At 40.8% G+C, this 26,866-nt stretch overlaps 1 protein-coding gene across 1 annotated transcript; it reads left to right on the forward strand.

Annotated features, from left to right (window-relative positions):
* Positions 1-832: 832 nt before the first annotated feature.
* On the forward strand, positions 833-26,517 carry LOC142163218 (gamma-tocopherol methyltransferase, chloroplastic-like). The gene is made up of 8 exons (XM_075220482.1): positions 833-940; positions 1,028-1,156; positions 1,266-1,307; positions 8,222-8,326; positions 8,418-8,621; positions 8,746-8,848; positions 8,936-9,038; positions 26,284-26,517. Coding segments are annotated over exons 1-8 (795 nt in total). The 3' UTR covers positions 26,285-26,517.
* The last annotated feature ends 349 nt before the right edge of the window (positions 26,518-26,866 follow it).

The raw sequence follows: 26,866 nt of genomic DNA on the forward strand, positions 1-26,866 counted from the left end.
ATGATTTTGCAAGTACCTTCCCCCGAGGAGAGCTTTATGACATATGTTGAGCGATTGTTGAGCGTATACATTCATGTTTTCGTGTCGGGTTCCCCCGACCGGGTCATCCTCTATTTTTTGTCGGAGATATCAAGTAATGCTAGTGCAGGTTCATCCCTCTCTTTGGAGAATAGTGCAGGCGATGAGATATTTTGCCGACAAGGTCGGGATAGAGTTTACCCTCAGCCACCTCGTGAGGTTGTATCGACCATTGTGCTATCGGGGCCTGATTACTCTTCAGCGTCGATCCACCCGAGCTCCTATAGTTGGTAGTGAGGAGGACGAGGACTGGGGATGGATGAATCAGTTCATTCGAATCTGAACGACCGATGTCATTCCTGGAGAATTTTTTCCATTTCCTGAGAAATGGAACTTCACACGTAAGTGCCTCATATGAACTCTCTTCGTTTCGACTGGAGGTTGGATATGTAATGATATCTTTCTGTTCTTTATTTGTAGCAACTCATTGGTCACCCGGCGAGGTCCCTAATTTAGCTGAGTGGTCTCGTAAGCTGGCAGCTTGCTCGATTTATGATAGGCACCGGTGGCGAGATCTGTCAAAAGGGAGATGGGAGGCGAAGCATCATGGTAGGTGCCCGACGCTTTGCCTCCTAAAAATGGCACCTCTCTTGCTGGTTTATTTGATTTAACTGTCGCAAGTGCGGGGAGTCATTTCAAAGCGCGGTTGTGTCCCCCGGGGGAGAAGGAAAAATTGTTGGCCTCGGGATCAAGGAGTGCCGATAAAAGGAAAGATGTTCCGGGGTGCAAAAAGGCTTGCAGTGAGGTGACTCCTATGCAGCGGTTAAGGAGAAGTGATTCGATCAATCGACAACCTTCTGGTAGTGGTACGCTATCGGACGTTGCTTCAGCCTTCGGCGAGGCTCAGCGTTTTGGCCTCATGGTGAGTTTCAATTGTTGTAAGAGTGTTCAGGCCCCGCGCTTTTTCCTTTTCCCCTCTTCTTTTTCTTTATCTGGCTTTCTTTCATAGTCTTTCGATAGGCTTAAATCCGAGCTGCTTCGTTGCGAGGCTCCGTTGCGGGAGGCTCTGGATAGGGAGAAATCTCTCAAGCTTCTTTGTATGGCAAAGGAAAGCGAGCTCGTCTCCTTACGGCGTGAGGTGGACCAGAGCCAGATCCGGGAGATTCGCCTGGAGAAATAGGTACCATGTATTTCATGCTGGCTTGCACTCCCTTTTTATCTCGACGTCTTGATTTTTGATGTTTCAGTTGAAGGACAAGGCGGATGATCTGGGACAACTCTGGGGCGAGGTTGGTTGAGTCAAATGCGAATTCATCGAGCTTCAGGCACATGCGAGTGCCCATTTTGTGGCCAAAGAAAGGGCTCAGGCCGGGGCTTCTACTCTTGAGGCGCAAATCCAGACTGTTCGTACGAACAATTCTGCTGGGGCAAAAATGATCGCAAGGCTTTCATTCGAGCTTTCGAAGGCGAAAACCGAGGTGGTGAATGTCCGGGCTGAGGTTATGATGAGCAATACCAGGGCGGGACAGAAAGTGGTGGCCTATTCAAATAGCACTGCCGTTGCTAAAGCTGAGCTGAAGAGGCCCTTGATCGTGCAAGCAATAGCAAGGAATATGCGAGGTGCAGATCCCGGAGGGAAATCCTCGAGGAGATTCATACCAGGGGCTTCGATCTCTCGGGGGAGATCGAGCAAGCCAAAGGGGAGGAGTATGATGCCAAGTTCCTTCTGTCCGATGTTGAAGACAGTGAGGAGGGGGCCACCGGGTCGTAGTTGTTGAAGGGGGGACATTTATTCCCTGCCTTCTTCTTGGTGTATATAGCTTTCATAATATGTCGTAGATTGAGATTGGGCTTCACCGCCAATATGTAAAAGTAAGAGGGGGAATCCCACAATTTGTATCTTCTGTACTCTTGTTCGTCAGGATCTCAATCGGATCGATTCGACCTTTGAATTGATAGAAATCTCCGAACCTGTAACATGGCCTTGATGTTCATTAGGCCGGCGACAGCGGCTTTTATTTTTTTTCTTTTTGCCCTTGGGATTACGCACTTTAACCATTTTTGGGTTTAGTCTCCGAGTCGGGCTCCGACTCGAGCTCAATTTACCCTCGAGTTTTACGTCTGCATGGGCTAGCAACAATGGCTCTTACGTCTTGGGTCGAAGCGACCTTTTATGTATGTGGCCCTGAGGCTTGTGGAGCTAGCGACGATGGCACTTATGTTGTGCCCTTAGGCATGTATAGTTAACTATTTTGGATCCAGTCTTCGAATCGGGTTACGACTCGAGCTCATTGTAATCCTCAAGTTTTCAATTTTCAAGATGGCGACAGTAGCTCTTACGTTGTTGGTCGTTGCGACCTTTTAGTGTGCGGCCTTGAGGCTCATTTGGATGGCAACAATGGATCTTACACTTTTGCCCGTGGGCATATTGTAGGCTTTGTTTTCCTCCCGTTAAGGTCTTTTTAAAATAATTTTGCCTGACCCGTCGTCGATTCGGGAAGAACCTCTATTTCAAGTCGTTAGCGGCGATGTTCGAGCACCTCGGAAGGTTTAGCTCGTAGGCTGAGTAGATCGAAACCTTGTGATTTGGAGCTGACATGGTCGAAACTCGTTTGCCTGTTGAGGGTAGCTTGTTTTAACCGGTTCTTTCCAAAGTAGATTCGAAGTAATGGCCTGCGATTTTGTTAGTGAGGGTCAGGCGTCCCCGAGTCGCATTAATTTGGATGGTGCAGCCGTTTTGACCGTAGTCATATGTGTTTGGTCGGAGCCATTTTTTTATCCAAAGTAATAGTTTAGGTGTATACGAGGGTATGCCCTTTCGGGAGTCTTACAAATGCGACATATAGCCTAAACTTCGGGATTGAGATTTATGCCTGTAGTAAGGTCTTACAAAATTTTCATGCCTGTTGAGGTCTTATAGTTTTGTCATGCCTGTTGAGGTCTTACTGTTTTTGTCATGCCTGTTGAGGTCTTACAGTTTGTCATGCCTGTTGAGGTCTTACAGTTTTTGTTGCTATGTAAAATAGATCTGGCTTAGACCGAGTTTGCTCGGTCGGGGTCCTACGGCCTTGGCTTTTCTAGCGTATGGCGATTGGCAATAGTCTCTGAGTCATCGAGTTTGCTTAGGCTCGAAGGCCATTACTCGTGAGCTCGGAATTGCCTCATTGGGGCCTTATGAGCCTGTAATTCTGACCCTTAGGTCGTGCGGGTGCCACGTTGTTGACGCTAAGTCTCCGAGTATTTTGAGATGTATTTGGTGGAGGGAATCCTTGCTGTGAGCAAGCTGAACTTTCTTATGGAGTACGAGACGCTTTTGATGAAAGATATTCTTTGATTGCTTGACGTGAATACATGTCGTTGGGTTGCCGTAAGCCCAGCTTATGCGGACACGGTTTGTTCGATCGTTTGTCCCAGTACATCATTTCCTATTGGAGTCTCGTTTGTCATTTCCCAGAACGGGGCTGATTGCAAAAAAAGTCATGTAGGCTTATTGAATCCTTCTCAGAAAGTGCGTGGACGTTGCCTCGTTAAAAACCTTGCCGGTAAAACCCATTTCGAGATAAAAAAAACCGATCAAAGGAAAAGAGTACAACGGACGCTCTGAAACCCCAGGGTCCTCGAGCCGGAGCGGCGTCCCAATTGCCTTGGTCGCTGGCCTATGCAAGAGTTTATCATTAAGTAGAAGATAGGAAGAGAGAGAGGTGATTATACCTTGGTGGCGATGGTGCTTTCGAGTTCTGGTGTTCGTTTGGCGGTGCTATGTGGTCCTCTATTTGAATGCGTTTGGGGCAATCATCAAAAAATCATGTGGACGACGTGTTGGGGCTCGTCTGCTTTGTTCATTTTGGTTGTTTCTCTTTCTTGGGATTTGCTTTTAGCCCGGTTGCTGAGAAATTCTCGAAGGTGCCCGTTATCGAGCAGGCGGGCCACTTACTCTTGGAGCTGCTTGAAATCCTCGGTTCGGTACCCGTGCGAGTTGTGAAACTCGCAAATCAAATTGTAGTTTCTTTGGGAAGGATCCGAGTGTACTGGTCTGGGCAATCTGGCATCCCTAATTTTGCTAATGGCGAACACGATGTCTGATACATCGACATTGAAGTTGTACTCTGATAGGCGGGGCGCACCTGTTGGCCCCGTGTACCCGTCGAAGCCACCCCTGTTGAGGGGTCCCCGAGGGTTCTGTCCTCGGTTTACCAATCGGTTGTTACGTGGCGGATTGCATTTTGGAGCGTTTCTCCTATCATCGGGGTACGGCTGGTACTTGTCTTTATTTGATCTTGGCTCCTTCGCAAGAGTCTGATCGGGTATACTAAGCCCGAAGGGGCTCCCAGCTGGTCGTCCTCGACCCTGATCTCTGACTAGTATCGGTTGTGGATGTCTGACTAGGTTATGGCGGGATACTCGATCAGATTTTTTTTTAGCTTTCTTGATGCCACCAAGCTTCGTTCATTCAGGCCTTGAGTGAAGGCCTGCACGGAGACCGGGGGTAGTTCTATTCGTTCTGTCTGAAAATGAGACACGAATTCTCGCAGCATTTCGTTCTCCCTCTACTTAATCTTGAATACGTCGGATTGCCTTGTTGCTACCTTGATGGCACTGACGTGCGCCCTTACGAAGGAGTCCGCTAGCATGGCGAATGAATCTATGGATTTGGGAGCTAGGTTGTGGTACCACATCATGGCCCCTTTCAAGAGCGTTTCTCCAAATTTCTTCAGTAGGACGGACTCGATCTCATCATTTTTTATGTCGTTTCCCTTCACCGCCCACTATAGGCAGTGACGTGTTCATTGGGATCCGAGGTCCCGATGTATTTTAGGAGTTCTTGCATTGTGAACTTCTTTGGAATAGGTTTCAGAGCTGCTTCCTCTGGGAACGGCCGTTGAACGAACTTCCTCGAATCTACACCTTTTAGGACCGGGGGCACGCCCGGGATTTGGTCAACTCTGAAGTTATAAGTTTTGACCTTCTTATCGTTGGCTGCTATCATTTTCTCGCCTGACTCGATCCTTTTGGTGAGGTCCTCCAACATTTTCACGATGGCAGGATCGGCTACTGATCCGTCGTTGCTTAACCTCTCCGGTACCCATTCGGTTGGGGGAGTAGTTTCCGGCGCTACTGTGCTGGGAGTTTTTGGATGGCTTTGCAACTAAGTGATATCCAACTAATGTGCCTGCAACATTTCAAAAATATCGTGAAGACTAACTTCCTGTGCTTCCCGAGCCGGGGTCTTTTGGGCTTCCAGTTGGTCGCCATGCTGTATGCTTCCGTTGGTGTATGAAGTTTCGTCGACCTGCTGTGCGTCTTACGAACCCGCGTCCGCTGGAATCGGTCCAAGTGCGTTATTGGGGTTTAGCGGTGGCGCGCCAATGACTGGAACAGCCACACCGTTTTTGTTGTGATTTTCGAGGTAGTCGTTCTCATTCCTGTTTACCGAGCCAAACATTTTGACCTGAAATCAAGAGATCTTGGATAAGAAAAAAGTGTGAAAGATAACTTGTATTTGTGTAATGAAACCAGCAAGAAAATATCACTATTATTTTTAGCCCCACGGTGGGCGCCAAACTATTTACCGTGAAAATGGTAACAACAATTAAATTTGTAAATGAGATTCTAAAAATATGTGATCTATTTTCACGCTAGTTGTTGGAGAAGTTGATGCTAAGAATATGAAGTTTAACGATGAGATGCAAGTTAAAACGGGGCAGTAACCAAATTGAGGGGCTTGCCCGAGCTTCGGATGGGTCGATGAAGGCCTTGAGATTGATATCTGGCTTGAGTTCGAGCTATCGAGGATAGTCGGGAATAGGATAATAGTTTGAATATAATTAAAGAGAGTTCTTTATGGCCAATACCAAGCAATAAGTGAAGAACAAGTATGAAGGCGATAAATGCTAAGAGTGGCCTCGAGCTAGTAAGAGCGAGTAAGTTAGAGAGAAGAAAGAGAGAGATATTATTGATCTTGTGGAGAATAGTTGGAGAAGCATCAGCCCCTTATAAAGTTGTATGGATTCCCTTTATATAGGAAAGGGAATACAATATAGTACAGAGTGCATTAAATGTAAAGACACGGGGATGGGACGGCTAGGCACGATACTAGACTCTGCTGATGCTAGTTGTTCGCCTCGGGAGTTCCCCACCCTCGGAATCTTTGTTGGGTCATGGGTGAACCTCGGAGAAGAGAGATCGATCATAGTCCTGTAGCCTCGAGATACCGATATGACTCCCAGAATGCACCTTAGTGGCGAGAAATAGATCCCTCCGATTTCACCATATACACAGTGTTTAGTGTGGATTCAGCAAAAGTAGGCAATCATGTATTGGTACATTGCATAGAGATTGATACGGTGTTCGTATGTTGAAAGCAGTCCTGGTGGATAATTCCAGATGTTAGAATTTGGCTCTAAGGCTAATTTGACTAAACAAAAGGGGAATATTCAGATTTGCTCGAGCAAATGTGCTCAACTGAGTTGTGGTAGCACGGGTAGGAGCACGAGGTGTTAAACAGTGATTTCAGACAACTCCAGCGCAGTTCTTAGCACGTTCGAGGGCAAACATATGTTTAAGTAGGAGAGAATGTAACGACCCGACCGGTCATTTTAAGCTCTAGGGCATCGTTCGGCAATTTGAGGCCACAAGTAGCTTCACTTCTGGCATTATGACTTGCAGGCATGGTCGGAACTGAATTTCGGGAAGTTCGGAGTTGATTTGGAAAGAAAATTCTCATTTCGGAAGCTTTAAGTTTAAAGAATTGACAAAGGTTTGAGTTTTGATTAAACGATCTCGGAATCGGGATTTGAATGTTCCAACAGGTTCGTATGATATTTTGGACTTGGGCGTATGTCCGGATCGGGTTTTGGATGACCCGTGAGCGTTTCGGCGCCTATTGTGGAAGTTGGCATTTTGGAATAATTTCATAAATTTGGGTTGCTATGCATTTCAATGTTATCGATGTCCGTTTAGGATTTCGAGTCTAGAAATAGCTTCGTATTGTGATTCTGGTATTGGGAATGAGTCCGGAAGTGGATTTGGAGGTCCGTAGGTCATTTTGGAGTCATTTGGCGAAAGTTAGAAATTTGAAGGTTTTTGAGAAGTTTGACCGGAAGTGGACATTTTGATATCTAGGTCAGATTCCAATTCCAGAAGTTGGACTAGGTCCGCAATGTCGAATGTGACTTGTGTGCAAAATTTGAGGTTAATCGGACGTGATTTGTAGGTTTCAACATCGAATGTAGAAGTTTGAAGTTCTAAAGTTCATTAAGCTTGGTTCTCAAGATTGTTGTTCACTGAGTCAGACATTTTGACCTGAAATCAAAGATCTTGGCAAGAAAAAGTGTGAAAGATAACTTGCGTTATGTAGTAAAACCAGCAAGAAAATAATCACTATTATTTTTAGCACAACGGTGGGCGCCAAACTTTTTACCGTGAAAATGGTAATAATAATTAAATTTGATTATGAGGTTCTAAAAATACGTGATCTATTTTTATGCTAGTTGTTAAGCAATGGATATTGGGTAAAAGGTTAGAAATCAAGATTACAACTTAGGAACAGTATGATAATCGAACCGAACAGTTGGAGATCGGGGCCTCGAGCCGTCAATTATAATGCCTCGAGGTCGAGTTGGGTAACCGACTTAGAGCGATCGAGGGAGGACTAACACTTTATGAGAGCTACGGCGATGGCTCTTTATGATCAATGATAGGCAATAAATGAAGTAATGAGATCAAGAGAATATGTTAGAGAGCAGAGAGAATGTTCTTGTGTATTTAGTATTGAGCAACAAATGTCTACAAAATGACAAAGATCCCCTTTATATATGAGGGGGAATCCTAATATAGTACAAAAACCATTAATTACAAAGATATGGAGATGGCACAGCTAGTTAATGCCTTGATTCGTTTTTGGACTAGTCCACTAGACTTTGTCAGCCCTATTTATGCGCCTTGGGAACTCCCCACTTTCTCTCCATAACCGTCGGTCTGTACTGCTCCGAGGTCGAGCGTCGATGGCCCTTGAGGGATGAAACTCGACCGTGGTCTCGAGCCTTCGAGACGTGCTTACAAGGCGTCGTAATGACGGAAAATTGAACCCTCCGATTTTACCGTATACAATGTCAAATGTACCTTCCTCCTGTGCCCAATCCTACACCTCAAAATGTATTGATATTTGCACTCTCTTTTTACTAACCGCAATGCAAATGAGCAGGCGTCTTTTCAAGTTGCAGACGCCTTGAATCAGCCATTTCCAGATCGGCAATTTGACTTGGTTTGGTCCATGGAGAGTGGAGAACACATGCCGGATAAACAAAAGGTTCATCATATCTGAACATGAACATGTGAACTTCTCACTGGCTAATTGTTGCTATAGAGTTTCTTCTAAACTCCTTTTCCTTCATTGTTAGTTTGTTGGCGAATTAGCTCGAGTGGCTGCACCAGGAGGCACAATTATACTTGTGACATGGTGCCACAGGGATCTTTCCCCTTCAGAGGAATCTCTGCTTCCAGAGGAGAAAGAGTTGTTAAATAAGATATGTAAATCCTTCTATCTTCCTGCATGGTGTTCCACTGCTGATTATGTGAAGTTACTTCAATCTAAATCTCTTCGGGTAAATTAATTCTACTTGCTGCTATCCTCTTGATATACTTTTTATTTTCTATTTCATAAGTTTATATCATGATCCAGTCCAAGTATTCTCAAGACATATTATTATCTTGTGGCTACTATGGCAGGATATCAAGGCAACAGATTGGTCTGAGAATGTCGCTCCATTTTGGCCAGCAGTTATAAAATCTGCACTGACATGGAGGGGCTTCACATCAATCCTACGCAGTGGTGAGCTGTGTTGTGCCAAAATAGATGTACTTCTGCAACATTTTGGTACCCCTTTTTCTGTATTGACTCATTACATTACTTCATCAGGATGGAAGACAATCAAAGCTGCACTTGCAATGCCACTGATGATTGAAGGATACAAGAAGGGTCTGATCAAATTTGTCATCATCACATGTCGTAAACCTGAATAGTGTAAGCACGTGATTTTTGCCTTATGAAAGAATTACTCCCAAAAAATTTAAAATAAAATGATTTTCCTTGGTGTGCAATTTTGAGAATTTTTGTGACATTTTTGGATAATTATTTGTATTTGTCTGTGCATGTTTATTTGTTAAATTAATAAAAAATACAAAAATATGTCGCATTTTGCATATAGGATTTAATTCTACAATTGTTAGTAATTAAGTTTGTTTTACAAAAATTGAAAATTACAAAAATAGGCATCTTTTGTATTTTTAGCATTTAATGTCCCATTGTACAATTTTATGCTTAATTATTATTTAATTATGCGTTAATTGTTATTGGGAGTTAATTTGCGCTTTTATAACTTAATTTAGTTCTTAATAATAATTTAAGAATTTTTAGAATTTAGTTTTAGAAAAATAAAAGAAGAAAAGAGAGCAAAAATACAAAAAAATCGGAATTGGGCTCTTCTTCTAATTCAAGCTACAAGCCCAAAAATACCCAACCTTCCCCATGACCCGGTCCATCTCCACACGGGTCGACCCGGTCCGCCCCATAACCCCAATACCTAACCCCTCTTCATTTTTCATTTTTTTCCCAAAACAAAACAAAAAAAAAAACAAACCCTAAACTAAACTATCCGCCCCCACCCTCTCTTCTTCTTCTCCAACTCCCCGAGCTCCCCAACCATGGCAGCTACCCTTTCCCCCTCTGCCTCACCTTCGCACACACGCACAGCCCCTCCGTCGACCACCCTATCTCCATCGTCGTCCTCAAGCTATAAACGACCAAACGAACCACCATGAACGACCACCTCCTTGTTGCGTCTTCTCCTCAACCCCGCGACTGCTTCTGCTTCGTCGACTTCCTCCATTGAGCTCGTTTCTGTTGATGTTACTGCGTCTTCATCGTCAACCCGTCGCCATGGCTAAGCTCCATGCTGCTTCTGCCTTCTGCTTCAGCTTCTCCGCCCAAGCGACCACTCACCATAGCCACTCGCAGAAGCTCCCAGTCACCTGTTGCTTCGTCCAGCGAAACCCAGTCGCTGCTGCTTCATCTTCTTCGTTTCGTCGAGCTCGAACTCGAGCTCCCATGGCTGCCTACGCTCACCTCTGCCATCTCTGAGCTCCAGCCATGGACGTGGGGCTTCACTTCACTTGTCTTCATCCAAACGACCAGCTGTTACTGCTTCTTCTTCGCTACGTCCAAACAGACCCCGTTGTTGTTGCTGTTACTGTTGCCTCACCTTCGCCTTCTTCACCTCGTGGCTTCATCGTCTTCATGACCAAGCTTCTCCCGTTTCTGCTTCTTGCTGCTTCCGCTATGTCCAACCATGTCCATCTCGTCGAACATTGTTGCTTTCTTCTTCGACTTCTCCATCACAGTAGCTCGCCGCTACTTCACTTTGGTCGGGGTTCGTCAAAACAGTCCGTACCTAGTTCGAGTTCGTCGTTGGTCAGTCGTTGTTCGTCGTTTCAATCCGGTTAGTGGATTTTGAGTTTCACTTTTGTCTGTGTTTTGTTTTTGATATTCTCAAATCTAAAATCGGTAAGTGTTTGATTTTTGTTTTGTTCGTGTTCATTGTTTTGTTAATTTTTCAGTTTGTTCATGTGAAATTGTTAGTTTAATGTTGTTAGATTCAAGTTGAAGTTTAATTAATTATTTCTTCAGTTTGTTTCATGTGTTGTTATGTATTTTTTCAGAAATTGTTAAATCGTTTTGTTGTTGTTTGAATCCGTCATGTTTTGTTTTTTAAAATAGATTTTAATGCATGTTTATTCTTTGTTTGAAGTTCATCCAGTAATTTAATTTGAGTTTGTTTTGGTTTTCGACTTGTTGATTTAGTTTGAATCATGTATCTTTGTTGTTAATATTGTTGTCTTTTTTTGCTTATTCATTTTTGGTCTAAGTTAACCAGGATTGGTTCCCAATATGGTTAATTTATTCACATTAATTTGATGTTGTTCAATTTGTGTTCATGTGATTTATTGTTGAATTTGTTTAGAAATTGGTCATATTTGCTATATTTTGGTTGAGATTGATTAGGTGAATTGGTTATAGCTGATGGGGTAGTTTGGTAAATTGTAGTACGTTCAGGGGTAAAATGGTAATTGCAATAAGGTCGGAGGGGTAGTTTTGGAATTGAACATTTTGAATAATTCTTTATGTTAAGCATGGGGGACAAGATGTAATGGGGTGTGGTTGATATAATTGTTTAATATAGTGGGGGACAAGACATAATGTAGTGGGGGGAATATTGTAATTGTTTATGTTGGGCATGGGGGACAAGATGTAATGGGTTGGGGTTGATATATTTATTTAATGTAGTGGGGGACAAAGCATGTAGGCATGGGGGACAAGGGTTTAAAATAAAGAAAATATTAAGTAGTGGGGACAAAACATGCAATTGAGGGAATATTTCGGGTTGGGGATTCAAGACAAGAGTCTTCTTATAAATAGAGTCATTTTGACACATTTTAAATTAGACTGAACTTGAAAGATTTTTGAGTATTAATTTGAGAGAGGAAGACATTCCGAAAATCCCAAGAGTATTAGAGAGTTAAAAAAACAAAAACAAAGGGAGAAGCGAGTTTAGTCTCGGGTTTAATACACGCGTGGTTTATTGCTGTTTAGCTTGCTTACAAACTTTTGGGTTTATTCTATTGAGTTGTTCGGTTTTTCCTCAAAGTTTTCTGGGCCTTGAATCTGATTCGAATTTGTTGCTGTTGGGTTGCTGTTGTTGCTGTGTATTTACACTACTGCTGCTTCTACTGATCTTCATCTTCTTTCCTTGCTTTCCCAAATACCAGGTACACAAACTGATACACTGGTTCATCTTGTAAGCCACTCGAGGCATGAATGCAAACAAATGAGAAAGATTTGAAGTTGTAATTTAATGTAGTCTTTTCCTTCTTTTACTGTCTGTATGTAGAATGTTCTATGCGTCGCCATGCAAACTCCTTAAACAACTCACTTTTGAAACTTAACCATAATAACTCGAAAGTATGTAAATAAAGTAGGACCTTATCTTCATTTATTTTAGAAAACAAAAATAGAAAATGTAGTCATGCTAAGATTATCCTTTTAAAAAATAATGAGACGAGCCTCGCCAAATAAAAATGCAAATTGCGGGGCCCTCAATAATTGATCATAATAAATACTTAGAATTTGGGATGGACTGTTTAGTGAATTTCACTGCCTTCCCCAAAGATAAAAACGCGTTAGACTCTTTAGGCGCGACTTAATTAAATTACATTCTTAAATTCGTGTGAGCATTTATGTGACCCAAATTCAAATCTCAACGGAGTCGAAATGTGTTAACAACTACGGGTGCATTGATTGTGACGTGGTTCGAGATGCATTTTCACGACGTTGCAATTTTATAAAAAATAAATGATAATAATAAAAGCGGTTTAAACTCAATAAAAGCACATAAGTCACAACATGTATTTAAATCAGATATTTATCCATTATAACAATTTAAGCGACCGTGCTAGAACCACGAGATTCGAGGGTGTCTAACACCTTCCCTCGGGTCAACAGAATTCCTTACTTAGAATTTCTGGTTCGCAGACTTCATTTGGAAAGTCGAATATTTTCCTCGATTTGGGATTCAAGATAAACCGGTGACTTGGGACACCATAAGCCAAACCTTTTCCAAGTGGCGACTCTGAAATAAATAAATAATCCCATTACGAATATTGTCACTTCAATTGGAAAAACTCCCTCGCGCATTTATCCTTCGGGGTGAGCGCGCAAAAAGGATGTGTGACAGCTCTGGCGACTCTGGTGGGGATTTACAACCCAGAACCTCTCGTTCAGGGTTCAAGAATTCAAGCTTAGAATAATTGTTATATTTGGCTTTATTATCTGATCTTTATTACATGTTTGAGCCTAATGTGCTAAATGCTGCTTTTACCGCTTTGATATTATTTGACTGTATATATAAATTGTGCCGAACCCTTCTCTCTTCACCTCCGGGAAGAAGCTCGCTGGTCGAGACTCCCTATTCTGTTAGTGTCAATACCTGAAATAAGAAAGAGGCCGGACAAGTTACAAAGCTGGACGATCTCGTGGGTCCCCGGTACGTAGCCCCCTTCTCGACTCGAGTTGTCCGCTCGGGTACACAGTCTAGAACATATACCCAGGTTATAAACCTAGTATAACAAAACCTCATGCCGGGTCCCTAGTAGGAACGCTTATTTGAATCATGTTGCAATTGACATAGCGGACTCAACACAGGGGTTGGGTCCGTCTAGGACAGGCAACCTGAAATGAAAAGACCATCCTGCTGCATCCCGTTTGTGTTGCGCATTTATTTGCTTCAGTTCTGCATGCTGACCAGTTTCTAAAAAAAACTTTAAAAAAAAAATAACAGCGTAGGGAGATAATTACTTATTTTTGAAAAAATAAAACCAATGTCCAAGTAGTGTCAAAACCTCGCCGGAATTTTCTAAAAAGAAAAAAGAAAAAATCAAAACAAAATGTGTCTTCTAGTTTGATTTATTAAAAAAAACATATAACAAATTTCCTTTTAATCACTTTCAAAATCCAAAAAAGGTATTTATTTAAAAGTAAAAAAAAAAAGGGGAAAATTCAAAATTCAAAAAAAATATTGTTTCATTTGTAGTATCTCTTTAAAAGATTTTCGAAATTTCAAAAAAAAGTGAAAAGAAGTTTAAAATTCAAAATATTTCCTTAGTCTCTTTTCAAAAAATAAAAAAAATAAATTTATAAAAATCCAGAAAATAGTTTTCCTCCTTTTCTTTAAAAGATTTTATTAAAAAAAAAGGATTTAGTTTGTTTCCCCTATTTCTGATCAGACCGAACTACGCGGGTCTGATTCTCACCGGATGTGAGATACGTAGGCAAACCTCATCGGTTCCGACCCCAATTTTAAAAAAAAATCCAAAAAAATATTTTTCATTAGTTCATTCTTTAGAAATCTTTCCTTATAAAACTCAAAAAAAAAGGAGTTTTCAAAACTCAAAAAAAAAAAAGAAGGGTAGTTTCCTTCTTTCTGAAGTATTTCATACGGAAAAAGAAATAAAAAAAATAATAATAATAAAATCTAAAAAAAAATCAAAATCCAAAATACGGGTTTCCTTTATTTTGAAGTATTTTTCCCAAAAAATCAAAAAAAAAATCAGAAAAAGAGAATCAATATATATATATATATATATTCGTTCTTTTAAAGACTTTCCTTCTTTAAAAGTCTTTCTTTCGTAAATGTCATAGAATTAAAAATTAAAGTCCAAAAATATTTTCATTTTTCTTTAGAAGTACTTTTGTAAATTTAAAAAAAAAACTCGAAAATCCAAAATATTTTCTTAAAAGTGCCTCTTTCGAAAATTAAGAGACGACAGCCAAAATCCAAAGAAAATATTTTCTTTCTTATTTAGTAAAAGAGAGAACAAATGAAAATTCAAACAAAAATATTTTCTTTTTTTTTACTTTTAAAATTCTCAAAGTTCCAATCAAAAGAAAAGGAATTGTTTTTTTTAGAAGTTTTTCTTTCAAAATAAAAAATAGAGTCAAGTTCAAAAATCCAAAGAAAAATATATCCTTTTCTTCTTTTAAAGCATTGTTTTTAGTAAAATCCAAAAGAAACAAAAATCCAAAAAAAAACCTTTATTCTTTTAAAGCATTTTTTTTTAAAAAAAAAATTATTCCAAAAAAAAAGAAGTTAGTTTACTTACTCTATTCACGATCGCCCGAACTACGCCGGTTTGATTCTCACAGGGTGTGAGATATGTAGGCAACCCTCATCAGGTCCAACTTACCCATTTTCAGAAATAGCCAAAATGTCAGAATTTTAATTTATGAGTCAGGTGATGCCGTTTTGTCAAGAATAGCCGAATGTTCCCGAAAGGGACGGCGGAAGGCTGACTTTGCACAAACATCCATTTTTGGTCATTTTTTAAAAATTCTGACCAAATTGCCCAATGGCCTTAGGATCCTCGTCCCCGAGGCTCTGCGAGGCCATGTTCCCAATGTCGGGTCACCATTCTGAAAAAAAGAGTCATAAATAAATCAAGCGATGCTGTTTTTGTCAAAAACAGCCAAATGTTCCCGAAAGGGACGGCGGAAGGCTGACTTTGCACAAACAGCCATTTTTGGTCATTTTTTTAAAATTCTGACCAAATTGCCCAATGGCCTTAGGATCCTCGTCCCCGAGGCTCTGCAAGGCCAAGTTCCCAATGTCGGGTCACCATTCTGAAAAAAAGAGTCATAAATAAGTCAAGTGATGTTGTTTTTGTCAAAAACAGCCAAATGCTCCCGAAAGGGACGGCGGAAGGCTGACTTTGCATAAACGGCCACTTTTGATCATCTTTTAGAGTTTTGATCGGTTGACCCTCACAGCCTTAAAATCTTCATCCCCGAAGTGTTGAAAGGCCGTGTTCGAAAATCAGATCTTTCTTTCTAAAATATAGTCAAATCATTTTTGAGTCAAATCATTTTTGCTTAAATCACCTTAATAAATGTGCAGGATGAGCACAATGCAAAATGAACACTTGTTTCTTTATTTTTGCACTTGTTAGTCCCGAACTACGCAAGATCTGATTCATGCGGGGTCATGATACGTAGGCAATCTCCATCGGATTCGATCATAGCTATAAAATAAATTGAGTGAAAAAATAAACTGAAAGAAAAGGAGAAAGGAAATTGAGTGAAAAAGAGAAAAGAAAAAATAGTGAAAAAAAAGAAGGAAAAAGAGTGACAAAAACAAAAAAAAAGAGTGCAAAAAAAAAGCGGCATAAAACAAGATCAAGAGTGGTTAAAGAAAGACAAGAATAAAAGAAAAGAGGTACATAGTGAAGAGGGCTAGTTTAAGGCCAGGATGAAACATGCAACCCGTTCAAACACATGGTAAAAGCGTTTAACTGTTTAGGTGCATTGCATCCCATCGTGCGATTTCCTATATGTTAAATGCCTCAAAACTAACAAGGTTGTGCGTGTGAGTAAATTAGCGAGGTTCTGTTCAGGTGATTGATTTTGTTGGTATGCGGTGATGAGCAGCCTTGCACGCGGCCACAACATTATACACAAAACTGAGCTCCACCTCCCAGAAATGCCCATCCTTACCAAGCTCCATATAGTCCCCAATCAAATGTTCCTCAATTCAATCCTCACCCAAGAGAGTCTTTCAAAAGGAATCAGTTCACCCCCATTGGTGAATCATACTAAAGTTTGTTCCAAAAGCTAGTCAGGCAAAGTCTGCTGCAGCCAGTGGCCCCAAATCGGCAAACACCGAGTCCCCCCTCCCCGCATCGAGCTGATACTAGATGTGAATACCACTCTGGAGCAGTGGGACACGGTACAAAGGACGGTTGGTCATTGGACCCTTAAAATGGCAGATGAAGACAAAATTGAAGCTGAAAGAATCGTTCTCCAGGACGAAAAGGTTCCTAATATGATGAACATTCCCCTGCCTACTCTCACAAACGGGCCAATAGGCGGAATGATCTGTGAAGCTGAGGAATTTGATCCGGCACTGAAGGCTATTGCAGCCATTGCCGAGATAGAAGAAAAGCAAAAAAAAAACGATTGCCAAGCCTGAAAGTTCCCCATCAGATGGGAGTCTCGGTAGCCAGTCTTGCTATCCTTTCTGCATCTGGATTGTCTCAGGGTGTGATCCAGATGTTTTACTTTATTGTCTTACTTTCCGATGTAAACCCTTCTACCTTCAAAAATTAAAAAACAAATCAAAAAAAAATCAAATGAAATTGATATTTCATTTTCCCGCAATGTCTCTTTTCTTAAAATCTTGTCAATTTTCTCATTCTCTTTTAGTTCTGTTAAATGCAGATTTCAATAATATGACATGCTTGCGGACTTCATGCCCGGATCTTAAAACTCTGTCAGACCTCGAAATAATGAATCAAGAATTGGGTCGCAATGAAGAATAGCTTAAGGAAACAAGACAAAGAGTTGGAACAACTGAAGGAGAATTGATTCCCGAAATTGGAAAGGTACATACATTACAACAAGAGTACTGCCAAAAAGAGTGTGTTGTAATTGGGACATATCGAAGGAAATGTCCTTGAAATAACTGTCAATACAAATGCAGTCAAAAGGTACTATGTTGGATCCTTTATATAATAAAATCTTTTCCGGTTGATATGACGAAGGCTTTCATTCTCGCTACCCAAATACTATCAACCCTTTGCAAACCCATTTGAGCTGGTTACTCTTCTTTCATTACCCCCTTTGGAACCTGAAAATATTATTGAAAATAAAATGAAAAAAAAGAAATTGAAAAAAGAAGAAGAAGAAAGAATTGAAAAAATAAGAAAATATATATACAAAAAAAAAGACAATGAAAATGAAAAAAAGGGAAGGGAACTGAAAAACAAAGTAAATCAGAAAAACAAAAAACAAAAAAAAATCCAAAAAAAAACAAATGATTGGCCTGAACTACGTTTGACTTGATTCCGAAAGGATACGTAGGCAACCTCTCCTTGGGGTTCAGTCACACCAAAACAAAAATCCAAAGTCCCCCAAAAGTGAAACTGGGGCATAAGTTATAATGGTTCGGCAATGATCCCGCCCAAAAGGTTCCAAAGTTGTAGTTTAATCCAAATTCTTTTCACCCCAAACCTTGTTCAAGTCCTTCTGATCAATCGGCAAAGTAGTTCAAAATGGGAGGATGGAGTTATTTGGATCTGATACAACAAAATGAGAGAGACTTATTGGCGAAAATCCACACGGGCACCGTAAGGCGACGGTAAGCAGAGAAAATCAAAATGAGAAGTCTTGTTAGTGAACACCCACACGGGCACTATAAGGAGATGGTAAGAAATGAAATGAAAAATGCCAGCTCGTGAGAACCCACAAAAGGCGCCCATGATCGAAAATAAGATCCTCACAGATCAGGCATCCAGTCCAAAAGGCATGTCATGTTCATTGAAGTCCGCATGTACTCCAGATAAGTCCTTCTCTACTTTCCCCGAAAGGGACACTTCTAGTTTTAAACTCATTCTCCATTCAATTATTTCTTTTGGATCCTTTTAGTCTAACACTCTTCCAAAACCAAGACAAAGAAAGGATGGCAAGACTGATTTACAGGGCTTTCATTTGATACACGCTAATGTGCAAAAGGCACCCAGCCTCAGCAGGTGCATCAAGACGACCTCGACTGGCCATGGCAGCCGATGCTCGGGAATAAAAACTCTTGGAAGGAGAAAATCAAATTAAAGCGCTTATAAAGGCAATTGAAGTTGAAAGGGTTGAGTTTCACGTGGCTAATCGCCTCAGCGAAGTTGAAGAAACCAAGGTACCCCCAAATGCTCTAAAATTGAAGTTGGAAGAAAGAAAACAGAAAAGAAAGGCCTACAAAGGCAAAATAAAGTTGGAAAGGTTAAGTCCCACGCGACTAGCCATTGCAGCTAGGTTTGAGGATCAAAAATTCCCTAATGCACCCAAAAAAAAAAAGAACCGGCAAATCCCCACAGGGTCTCCCTTTGTACAAATCCCCACAGGGTCTCCCTTTGTAAAAATCCCCACAGAGTCTCCCCTTGTACAATCCCCCAAAGAGTCTGCCCCAGCAAATCCCCAAAGAGTCTGCCTTGTACAAATCCCCACAGAGTCTCCCCAATAAAAATCCCCACTGAGTTGGCCTCGTAAAGAATCCCTAAGCAGAATGGGATGAAAGAACCAAAGCCTTACACGGGCAAATCATCACAAAATTCGGAAATACGAGTCTGATCAATTTAAAAGGGGTCGCCTGTGAATCCAATCAATGGCAGAGTTTCTCAACAGGAATTAGGCCGAGACAAAGCAATTGGAACGATCAAAGCTATCGAACCAACCACCGTTTTCAAACTGACAATTTTTCTTTGTTTAGGAAAATTGAGACAGGTGCGATCTAAAGCAACCGTGCAAGAAGCAGGTATAGCCCGAAAGAAGTGAAATGCGCGAGCATTGAACCAGCTTTGCAGCGGGAGAACAACCAAAAGTAAGTTTCCCTAGAATTCTTTCATGCATTTTGATGAATAAAAAGAAATAAAAAAAGAGAGGCAAGAAATAAAAATGAAAATCCCAAAAGAAAAACAAATCATGGTAGCATAGGACCTCATTCCTCAACTATCCCGGTATAAACCGCGGATCTCCCTGGCATAACCCAATGAGCTTTTTCTATCCAAATCCCCGGCATAACCCGAGGACTCTTTTCCTTTTCCGGCATAACCCGATGAATCCCCCGGCATAACCCGAGGACTCTTTCCCTTTTCCGGCATAACCTTATGACTTCCCCGGCATAACCCGAAGACTCTTTTTCGGCATAAACCGATGACTTCCCCGGCATAACCCGAGGACTCTTTCCCTTTTCCGGCATAACCCGATGACTTCCCCGGCATAACCCAAGGACTCTTGCCCTTTTCCGGCATAACCCGAGGATCTCTTTTCTTCACGGCATAACCCGTGAACCTCCCTGGCATAACCTAGAAGCCCTTTTTTTTCCTTTTCTCCCGGCATAACCTGGTCAGTTTTCCGGCATAACCTGGCAATCCTCCCAACATTAGGGCTCCAATCCCTGAGTTGAGCTTTTTTCTATTAAGCCGACAATAGGGCTCCAATCCCTGAGTTGAGCACTTTTCCATTTAGCCAGCATTAGGGCTCCAATCCCTGAACTGAGCGTTTTTCTGTTAAGCCGACATTAGGGCTCCAATCCCTGAGTTGAGCGCTTTTCCATTTAGCCAGCATTAGGGCTCCAATCCCTGAACTGAGCGTTTTTCTGTTAGCCAACATTAGGGCTCCAATCTCTAAGTTGAGCACTTTTCCATTTAGCCAGCATTAAGGCTCCAATCCCTGAACTGAGCATTTTTCTGTTAGCCGACATTAGGGCTCCAATCCCTGAGTTGAGCATTTTTCTGTTAGCCGACATTAGGGCTCCAATCCCTGAGTTGAGCATTTTTGTAGCCAGCATTAGGCCTCCAATCCCTGAACTGAGCGTTTTTCTGTTAGCTAGCATTAGGGCTCCAATCCCTGAACTGAGCGTTTTTTCTGTTAGCCAGCATTAGGGCTCCATTCCCTGAACTGAGCACTGTTCCATTTAGCCAGCATTAGGACTCCAATCCCTGAACTGAGCGTTTTTTTTAGCCAGCATTAGGGCTCCAATCCCTGAACTGAGCACTTTTCCATTGAGCCAGCATTAGGGCTCCAATCCCTGAACCGAGCGTTTTTCTGTTAAGCCAACATTAGGGCTCCAATCCCTGAGTTGAGCACTTTTTCCATTTAGCCAGCATTAGGGCTCCAATCCCTGAACTGAGCATTTTTCTGTTAAGCCAATATTAGGGCTCCAATCCCTGAGTTGAGCACCTTTTTCGTTTAGCCAGCATTAGGGCTCCAATCCCTGAACTGAGCGTTTTTCCGTTAGCCAGCATTAGGGCTCCAATCCCTGAACTGAGCACTTTTCCATTTAGCCAGCATTAGGGCTCCAATCCCTGAACTGAGTGTTTTTCTATTAAGCCAACATTAGGGCTCCAATCCCTGAGTAGAGCACTTTTTCCATTTAGCCAGCATTAGGGCTCCAATCCCTGAACTGAGCGTTTTTTCTGTTAGCCAGCATTAGGGCTCCAATCCCTGAACTGAGCACTTTTCCATTTAGCCAGCATTAGGGCTCCAATCCCTGAACTGAGCGTTTTTCTGTTAGCCAACATTAGGGCTCCAACCCCTGAGTTGAGCACTTTTCCATTTAGCCAGCATTAGGGATCCAACCCCTGAACTGAGCATTTTTTTTGTTAGCCGACATTAGGGCTTCAATCCCTGAGTTGAGCGCTTTTCCATTTAGCCAGCATTAGGGCTTCAATCCCTGAACTGAGCGTTTTTCTGTTAGCCAGCATTAGGGCTCCAATCCCTGAACTGAGCATTTTTCCTGTTTAGTCGACATTAAGGTTCCAATCCCTGAGTCGAGCGTTTTTCCTTTAGCCAGCATTAGGGCTCCAATCCCTGAGTTAAGCAACTTTCCTTTAGCCAGCATTGGGGTTCCAATCCCTGAGTTGCACATTTTTACCTTTTGCGACATTAGGGCTCCAATCCCTGAGTTGCACTTTTTAGACTAGAGTTGTCCCATCCCCTCATCAATCCTATAGATTATTATGGCAATTAACTCACGAAATTTTCCTAGTGAAACTGGGGCAGAAAAATTTCGTTCGTTTGTTTTGTTGTCTCAGCAGGTCTGACCCTGAGGTGCATGGATCGAGACGACCTACGGGATGAGTCTCAATCCAGAATAAAGAAAAGAAGAAAAGAACAAAAAGATAAGATGTTCCCAAATATTGGAACAAACAAATGGCAGGTCGCTCCAAAATTTGATCAAATTCCCGAGCTCCGCCAATCCCGTTTCACTTAATACTGCAGAAATAAACAAGCGCCTACAACTTGCGAGCATCAAGATTCAGATCGAAGTCTACAAGCAGAATCAGCTAAGACCCAAGATCAAGTTGCAAAAGAATTATAGATAGGAATCTTGTAACTAGCGGTTGACAAGCATAAGTAGTTAGTTCAGTTTCAATTTCCTTTGGTTGTAATAAGGAGGTCAGTAAAGCGGTAGTGGCAACAACAATAGCAGTAACAACAAGCATTGCAATCCCATGGTAGGCCTAGCTACCGAAATTTCCCGAACTACATTAACCTGATTCCCCTTTAGCCAGGGATATGTAGGAAACCTTTGAAGCAAAGGTTCGGTTAAATCTTTTTCAAAAAATGCTTCACACGGAGTACTCGGATGGGCAAAAATCGCTCACTTTATCTTTGCACGAAAACCCTTCGTGTCTTCGGGCAAAGAGGGGCAGCTGTAAGCACGTGATTTTTGCCTTATGAAAGAATTACTCCCAAAAAATTCAAAATAAAATGATTTTCCTTGGTGTGCAATTTTGAGAATTTTTGTGACATTTTTGGATAATTATTTGTATTTGTCTGTGCATGTTTATTTGTTAAATTAATAAAAAATACAAAAATATGTCGCATTTTGCATATAGGATTTAATTCTACAATTGTTAGTAATTAAGTTTGTTTTACAAAAATTGAAAATTACAAAAATAGGCTTTGCATTTTTAGCATTTAATGTCCCATTGTACAATTTTATGCTTAATTATTACTTAATTATGCGTTAATTGTTATTGGGAGTTAATTTGCGCTTTTATAACTTAATTTAGTTCTTAATAATAATTTAAGAATTTTTAGAATTTAGTTTTAGAAAAATAAAAGAAGAAAAGAGAGCAAAAATACAAAAAAATCGGAATTGGGCTCTTCTTCTAATTCAAGCTACAAACCCAAAAATACCCAACCTTCCCCATGACCCGGTCCATCTCCACACGGGTCGACCCGGTCTGCCCCATAACCCCAATACCTAACCCCTCTTCATTTTTCATTTTTTTCCCAAAACAAAAAAAAAAAAAACCAAACCCTAAACTAAACTATCCGCCCCCCACCCTCCCTTCTTCTTCTCCAACTCCCCGAGCTCCCCAACAATGGCAGCTACCCTTTCCCCCTCTGCCTCACCTTCGCACACACGCACAGCCCCTCCGTCGACCACCCTATCTCCATCTTCGTCCTCAAGCTATGAACGACCAAACGAACCACCATGAACGACCACCTCCTTGCTGCGTCTTCTCCTCAACCCCGTGACTGCTTCTGCTTCGTCGCCTTCCTCCATTGAGCTCTTTTTTGTTGACGTTACTGCGTCTTCGCCGTCAACCCGTCGCCATGGATGCCATGGCTAAGCTCCATGCTGCTTCTGCCTTCTGCTTCAGCTTCTCCACCCAAGCGACCACTCACCATAGCCACTCGCAGAAGCTCCCAGTCACCTGTTGCTTCGTCCAGCGAAACCCAGTCGCTGCTGCTTCATCTTCTTTGTTTCGTCGAGCTCGAACTCGAGCTCCCATGGCTGCCTACGCTCACCTCTGCCATCTCCGAGCTCCAGCCATGGACGTGGGGCTTCGTTTCACTTGTCTCCATCTAAACGACCAGCTGCTACCGCTTCTTCTTCGCTACGTCCAAACAGACACCATTGTTGCTGCTGTTACTGTTGCCTCACCTTCGTCTTCTTCACCTCGTGGTTTCATCGTCTTCATGACCAAGCTGCTCCCGTTTCTGCTTCTTGCTGCTTCTGCTATGTCCAACCATGTCCATCTCGTCGAACATTGTTGCTTTCTTCTTCGACTTCTCCATCACAGTAGCTCGTCGCTGCTTCACTTTGGTCGGGGTTCGTCAAAACAATCCGTACCTAGTTCGAGTTCGTCGTTGGTCAGTCGTTGTTCGTCGTTTAAATCCGGTTAGTGAATTTTGAGTTTCACTTTTGTCCGTGTTTTATTTTTGATATTCTCAAATCTAAAATCGGTAAGTGTTTGATTTTTGTTTTGTTCGTGTTCATTGTTTTGTTAATTTTTCAGTTTGTTCATGTGAAATTGTTAGTTTAATGTTGTTAGATTCAAATTGAAGTTTAATAAATTATTTCTTCAGTTTGGTTCATGTGTTGTTATGTATTTTTTCGGAAATTGTTAAATCGTTTTGTTGTTGTTTGAATCCGTCATGTTTTGTTTTTTAAAATAGATTTTAATGCATGTTTATTCTTTGTTTGAAGTTCATCCAGTAATTTAATTTGAGTTTGTTTTGGTTTTTGACTTGTTGATTTAGTTTGAATCATGTATCTTTGTTGTTAATATTGTTGTCTCTTTTGCTCATTCATTTTTGGTCTAAGTTAACCAGGATTGGTTCCCAATATGGTTAATTTATTCACATTAATTTGATGTTGTTCAATTTGTGTTCATGTGATTTGTTGTTGAATTTGTTTAGAAATTGGTCATATTTGCTATATTTTGGTTGAGATTGATTAGGTGAATTGGGTATAGCTGATGGGGTAGTTTGGTAAATTGCAGTACGTTCAGGGGTAAAATGGTAATTGCAATAAGGTCGGAGGGGTAGTTTTGGAATTGAACATTTTGAATAATTCTTTATGTTAAGCATGGGGGACAAGATGTAATGGGGTGAGGTTGATATAATTGTTTAATATAATGGGGGACAAGACGTAATGTAGTGAGGGAAATATTGTAATTGTTTATGTTAGGCATGGGGGACAAGATGTAATGGGTTGGGGCTGATATATTTATTTAATGTAGCGGGGGACAAAGCGTGCAGGCATGGGGGACAAGGGTTTAAAATAAAGAAAACATTAAGTAGTGGGGACAAATCATGCAATTGAGGGAATATTTCGGGTTGGGGATTCAAGACAAGAGTCTTGTTATAAATAGAGTCATTTTGACACATTTTAAATGGGACTTGAACATTCAAAAAGAACGAAGACTGGAGAGAAAAAACTTAGACTGAACTTGAAAGATTTTTGAGTATTAATTTGAGAGAGGAAGACATTCCGAAAATCCCAAGAGTGTTAGAGAGTTAAAAAAAAAAAGAAAACAAAAACAAAGGGATAAGCGAGTTTAGTCTCGGGTTTAATACACACGTGGTTTGTTGCTGTTTAGCTTGCTTACAAACTTTTGGGTTTATTCTATTGAGTTGTTCGGTTTTTCCTCAAAGTTTTTTGGGCCTTGAATCTGATTCGAATTTGTTGTTGTTGGGTTGTTGTTGTTGTGTATTTACACTACTGCTGCTTCTAATGATCTTCATCTTCTTTCCTTGCTTTCCCAAATACCAGGTACATAAGTTGATACACTGGTTCATCTTGTAAGCCACTCGAGGCATGAATGCAAACAAATGAGAAAGATTTGAAGTTGTAATTTAATGTAGTCTTTTCCTTCTTTTACTGTCTGTATGTAGAATGTTCTATGCGTCGCCATGCAAACTCCTTAAACAACTCACTTTTGAAACTTAACCATAATAACTCGAAAGTATGTAAATAAAGTAGGACCTTATCTTCATTTATTTTAGAAAACAAAAATAGAAAATGTAGCCATGCTAAGATTATCCTTTTAAAAAATAATGAGACGAGCTTCGCCAAATAAAAATGCAAATTGCGGGGCCCTCAATAATTGATCATAATAAATACTTAGAATTTGGGATGAACTGTTTAGTGAATTTCACTGCCTTCCTCAAAGATAAAAACGCGTTAGACTCTTTAGGCGCGACTTAATTAAATTACATTCTTAAATTCGGGTGCGCATTTATGTGACCCAAATTCAAATCTCAACGGAGTCGAAATGTGTTAACAACTACGGGTGCATTGATTGTGACGTGGTTCGAGATGCATTTTCACGACGTTGCAATTTTATAAAAAATAAATGATAATAATAAAAGCGGTTTAAACTTAATAAAAGTACATAAGTCACAACATGTATTTAAATCAGATATTTAGCCATTATAACAATTTAAGCGACCGTGCTAGAACCACGGGATTCAAGGGTGCCTAACACCTTCCCTCGGGTCAACAGAATTCCTTACTTAGAATTTCTGGTTCGCAGACTTCATTTGGAAAGTCTAATATTTTCCTCGATTTGGGATTCAAGATAAACCGGTGACTTGGGACACCAAAAGCCAAACCTTTTCCAAATGGCGACTCTGAAATAAATAAATAATCCCATTTCGAATATTGTCACTTCAATTGGAAAAACTCCCTCGCGCATTTATCCTTTGGGGCGAGCGCGCAAAAAGGAGGTGTGACAAATAGTAAGTGAGATCCAAATACTCTGAATTCATAGCATCCTTTTTTTTTTATGTAAGGCTCGAATTCATAGCATCCTATTTTGTGCTCTAGCAAATAATCTGAATTCCTATCTTGTGGTTTTCAGTTAGCTAGCACAAATTTATTTTCAGTTGGAAAGAGATCTGTGCTCTAGCCAATGACAACAATTATGATAACAAAAAAGATCCATTTGACGTGTTAGATATCAATGCTTGATTACCTAAGTATTGCCACCAACCTTCTTGTGATCTAAATTGATGCATTATATTCAGAAAGACCTATCGAGGAAAATATTGATCATGTACAGAAGATGTCAATTGGTGATAACTTATTACTTCTCCTCTCTTAATATTCAAGAGTACAAATGACGGAAGGTAGAGCCAGTTGACCATTTCTTCTGAACGATCAAAAATAAGATTTTGATTAGTACATGTATTCCTTGAATCATCTCCAGCCACTTGCTTCTTTTCATCAAAAAGATGTTTTCTTCTTTGAGATATCGGAGTCGTGTTGGATGCTAACTTCATTTTAGAGTGTCATGATCAAGTAATAAATTCATTGAGATATCTAGAAACAAAAAGGCTTTCTCAAACAAATAAAGCAATTCCATTTTCAGGTAGGATGTTGATTCAAGGGATCAATCAAGATTGTTTCTTTATCCTCTTTGACTTTGGCTTCAATTGTCCACTTGGGTAATAAGTAAAGCCTGACTTTTATAGTAGAGAGGATTATGATTAGGATTAACATATATAAGTGTCCTCATACTGTGTAATTGAAACAGATATATGTTGCTTCTCCCTTGATACCCTTTACTTCTCTATCAACATTCGGTATTTCCTTTTTTTATATTTGTTGCTTGCCTAAATCAGTCTTTGTACTGTGGGTTCTTCTCAAGTCATGATTCTGATTAGTGATTTTTTACTGCAGATTCTTTGCTGTTAATGAACTTTGATGGATCTTGGAAGAATAATTAAAATCAGCTGTTAGGCACAGGAAGTGCAACATTTGAGTGAACTACAGATTGCAAGATGAAGAATTCCTGACTTAGGCTTCAAGATGGATTATATAGCCTAAGCAACTGGAGTAACCAAAGACATTTCAGGGGACTACACTAGCTTCAATAATCCATTAACAGATTGGGAGTATGATTACAGTATTTAGTTGGATGACACCTTATCCCTCTAGGACCTATTATATTG

This window comes from Nicotiana tabacum, chromosome 1 (genome assembly GCF_000715075.1).
Source record: "Nicotiana tabacum cultivar K326 chromosome 1, ASM71507v2, whole genome shotgun sequence".
Classification (NCBI taxonomy): Eukaryota; Viridiplantae; Streptophyta; class Magnoliopsida; order Solanales; family Solanaceae; genus Nicotiana; species Nicotiana tabacum.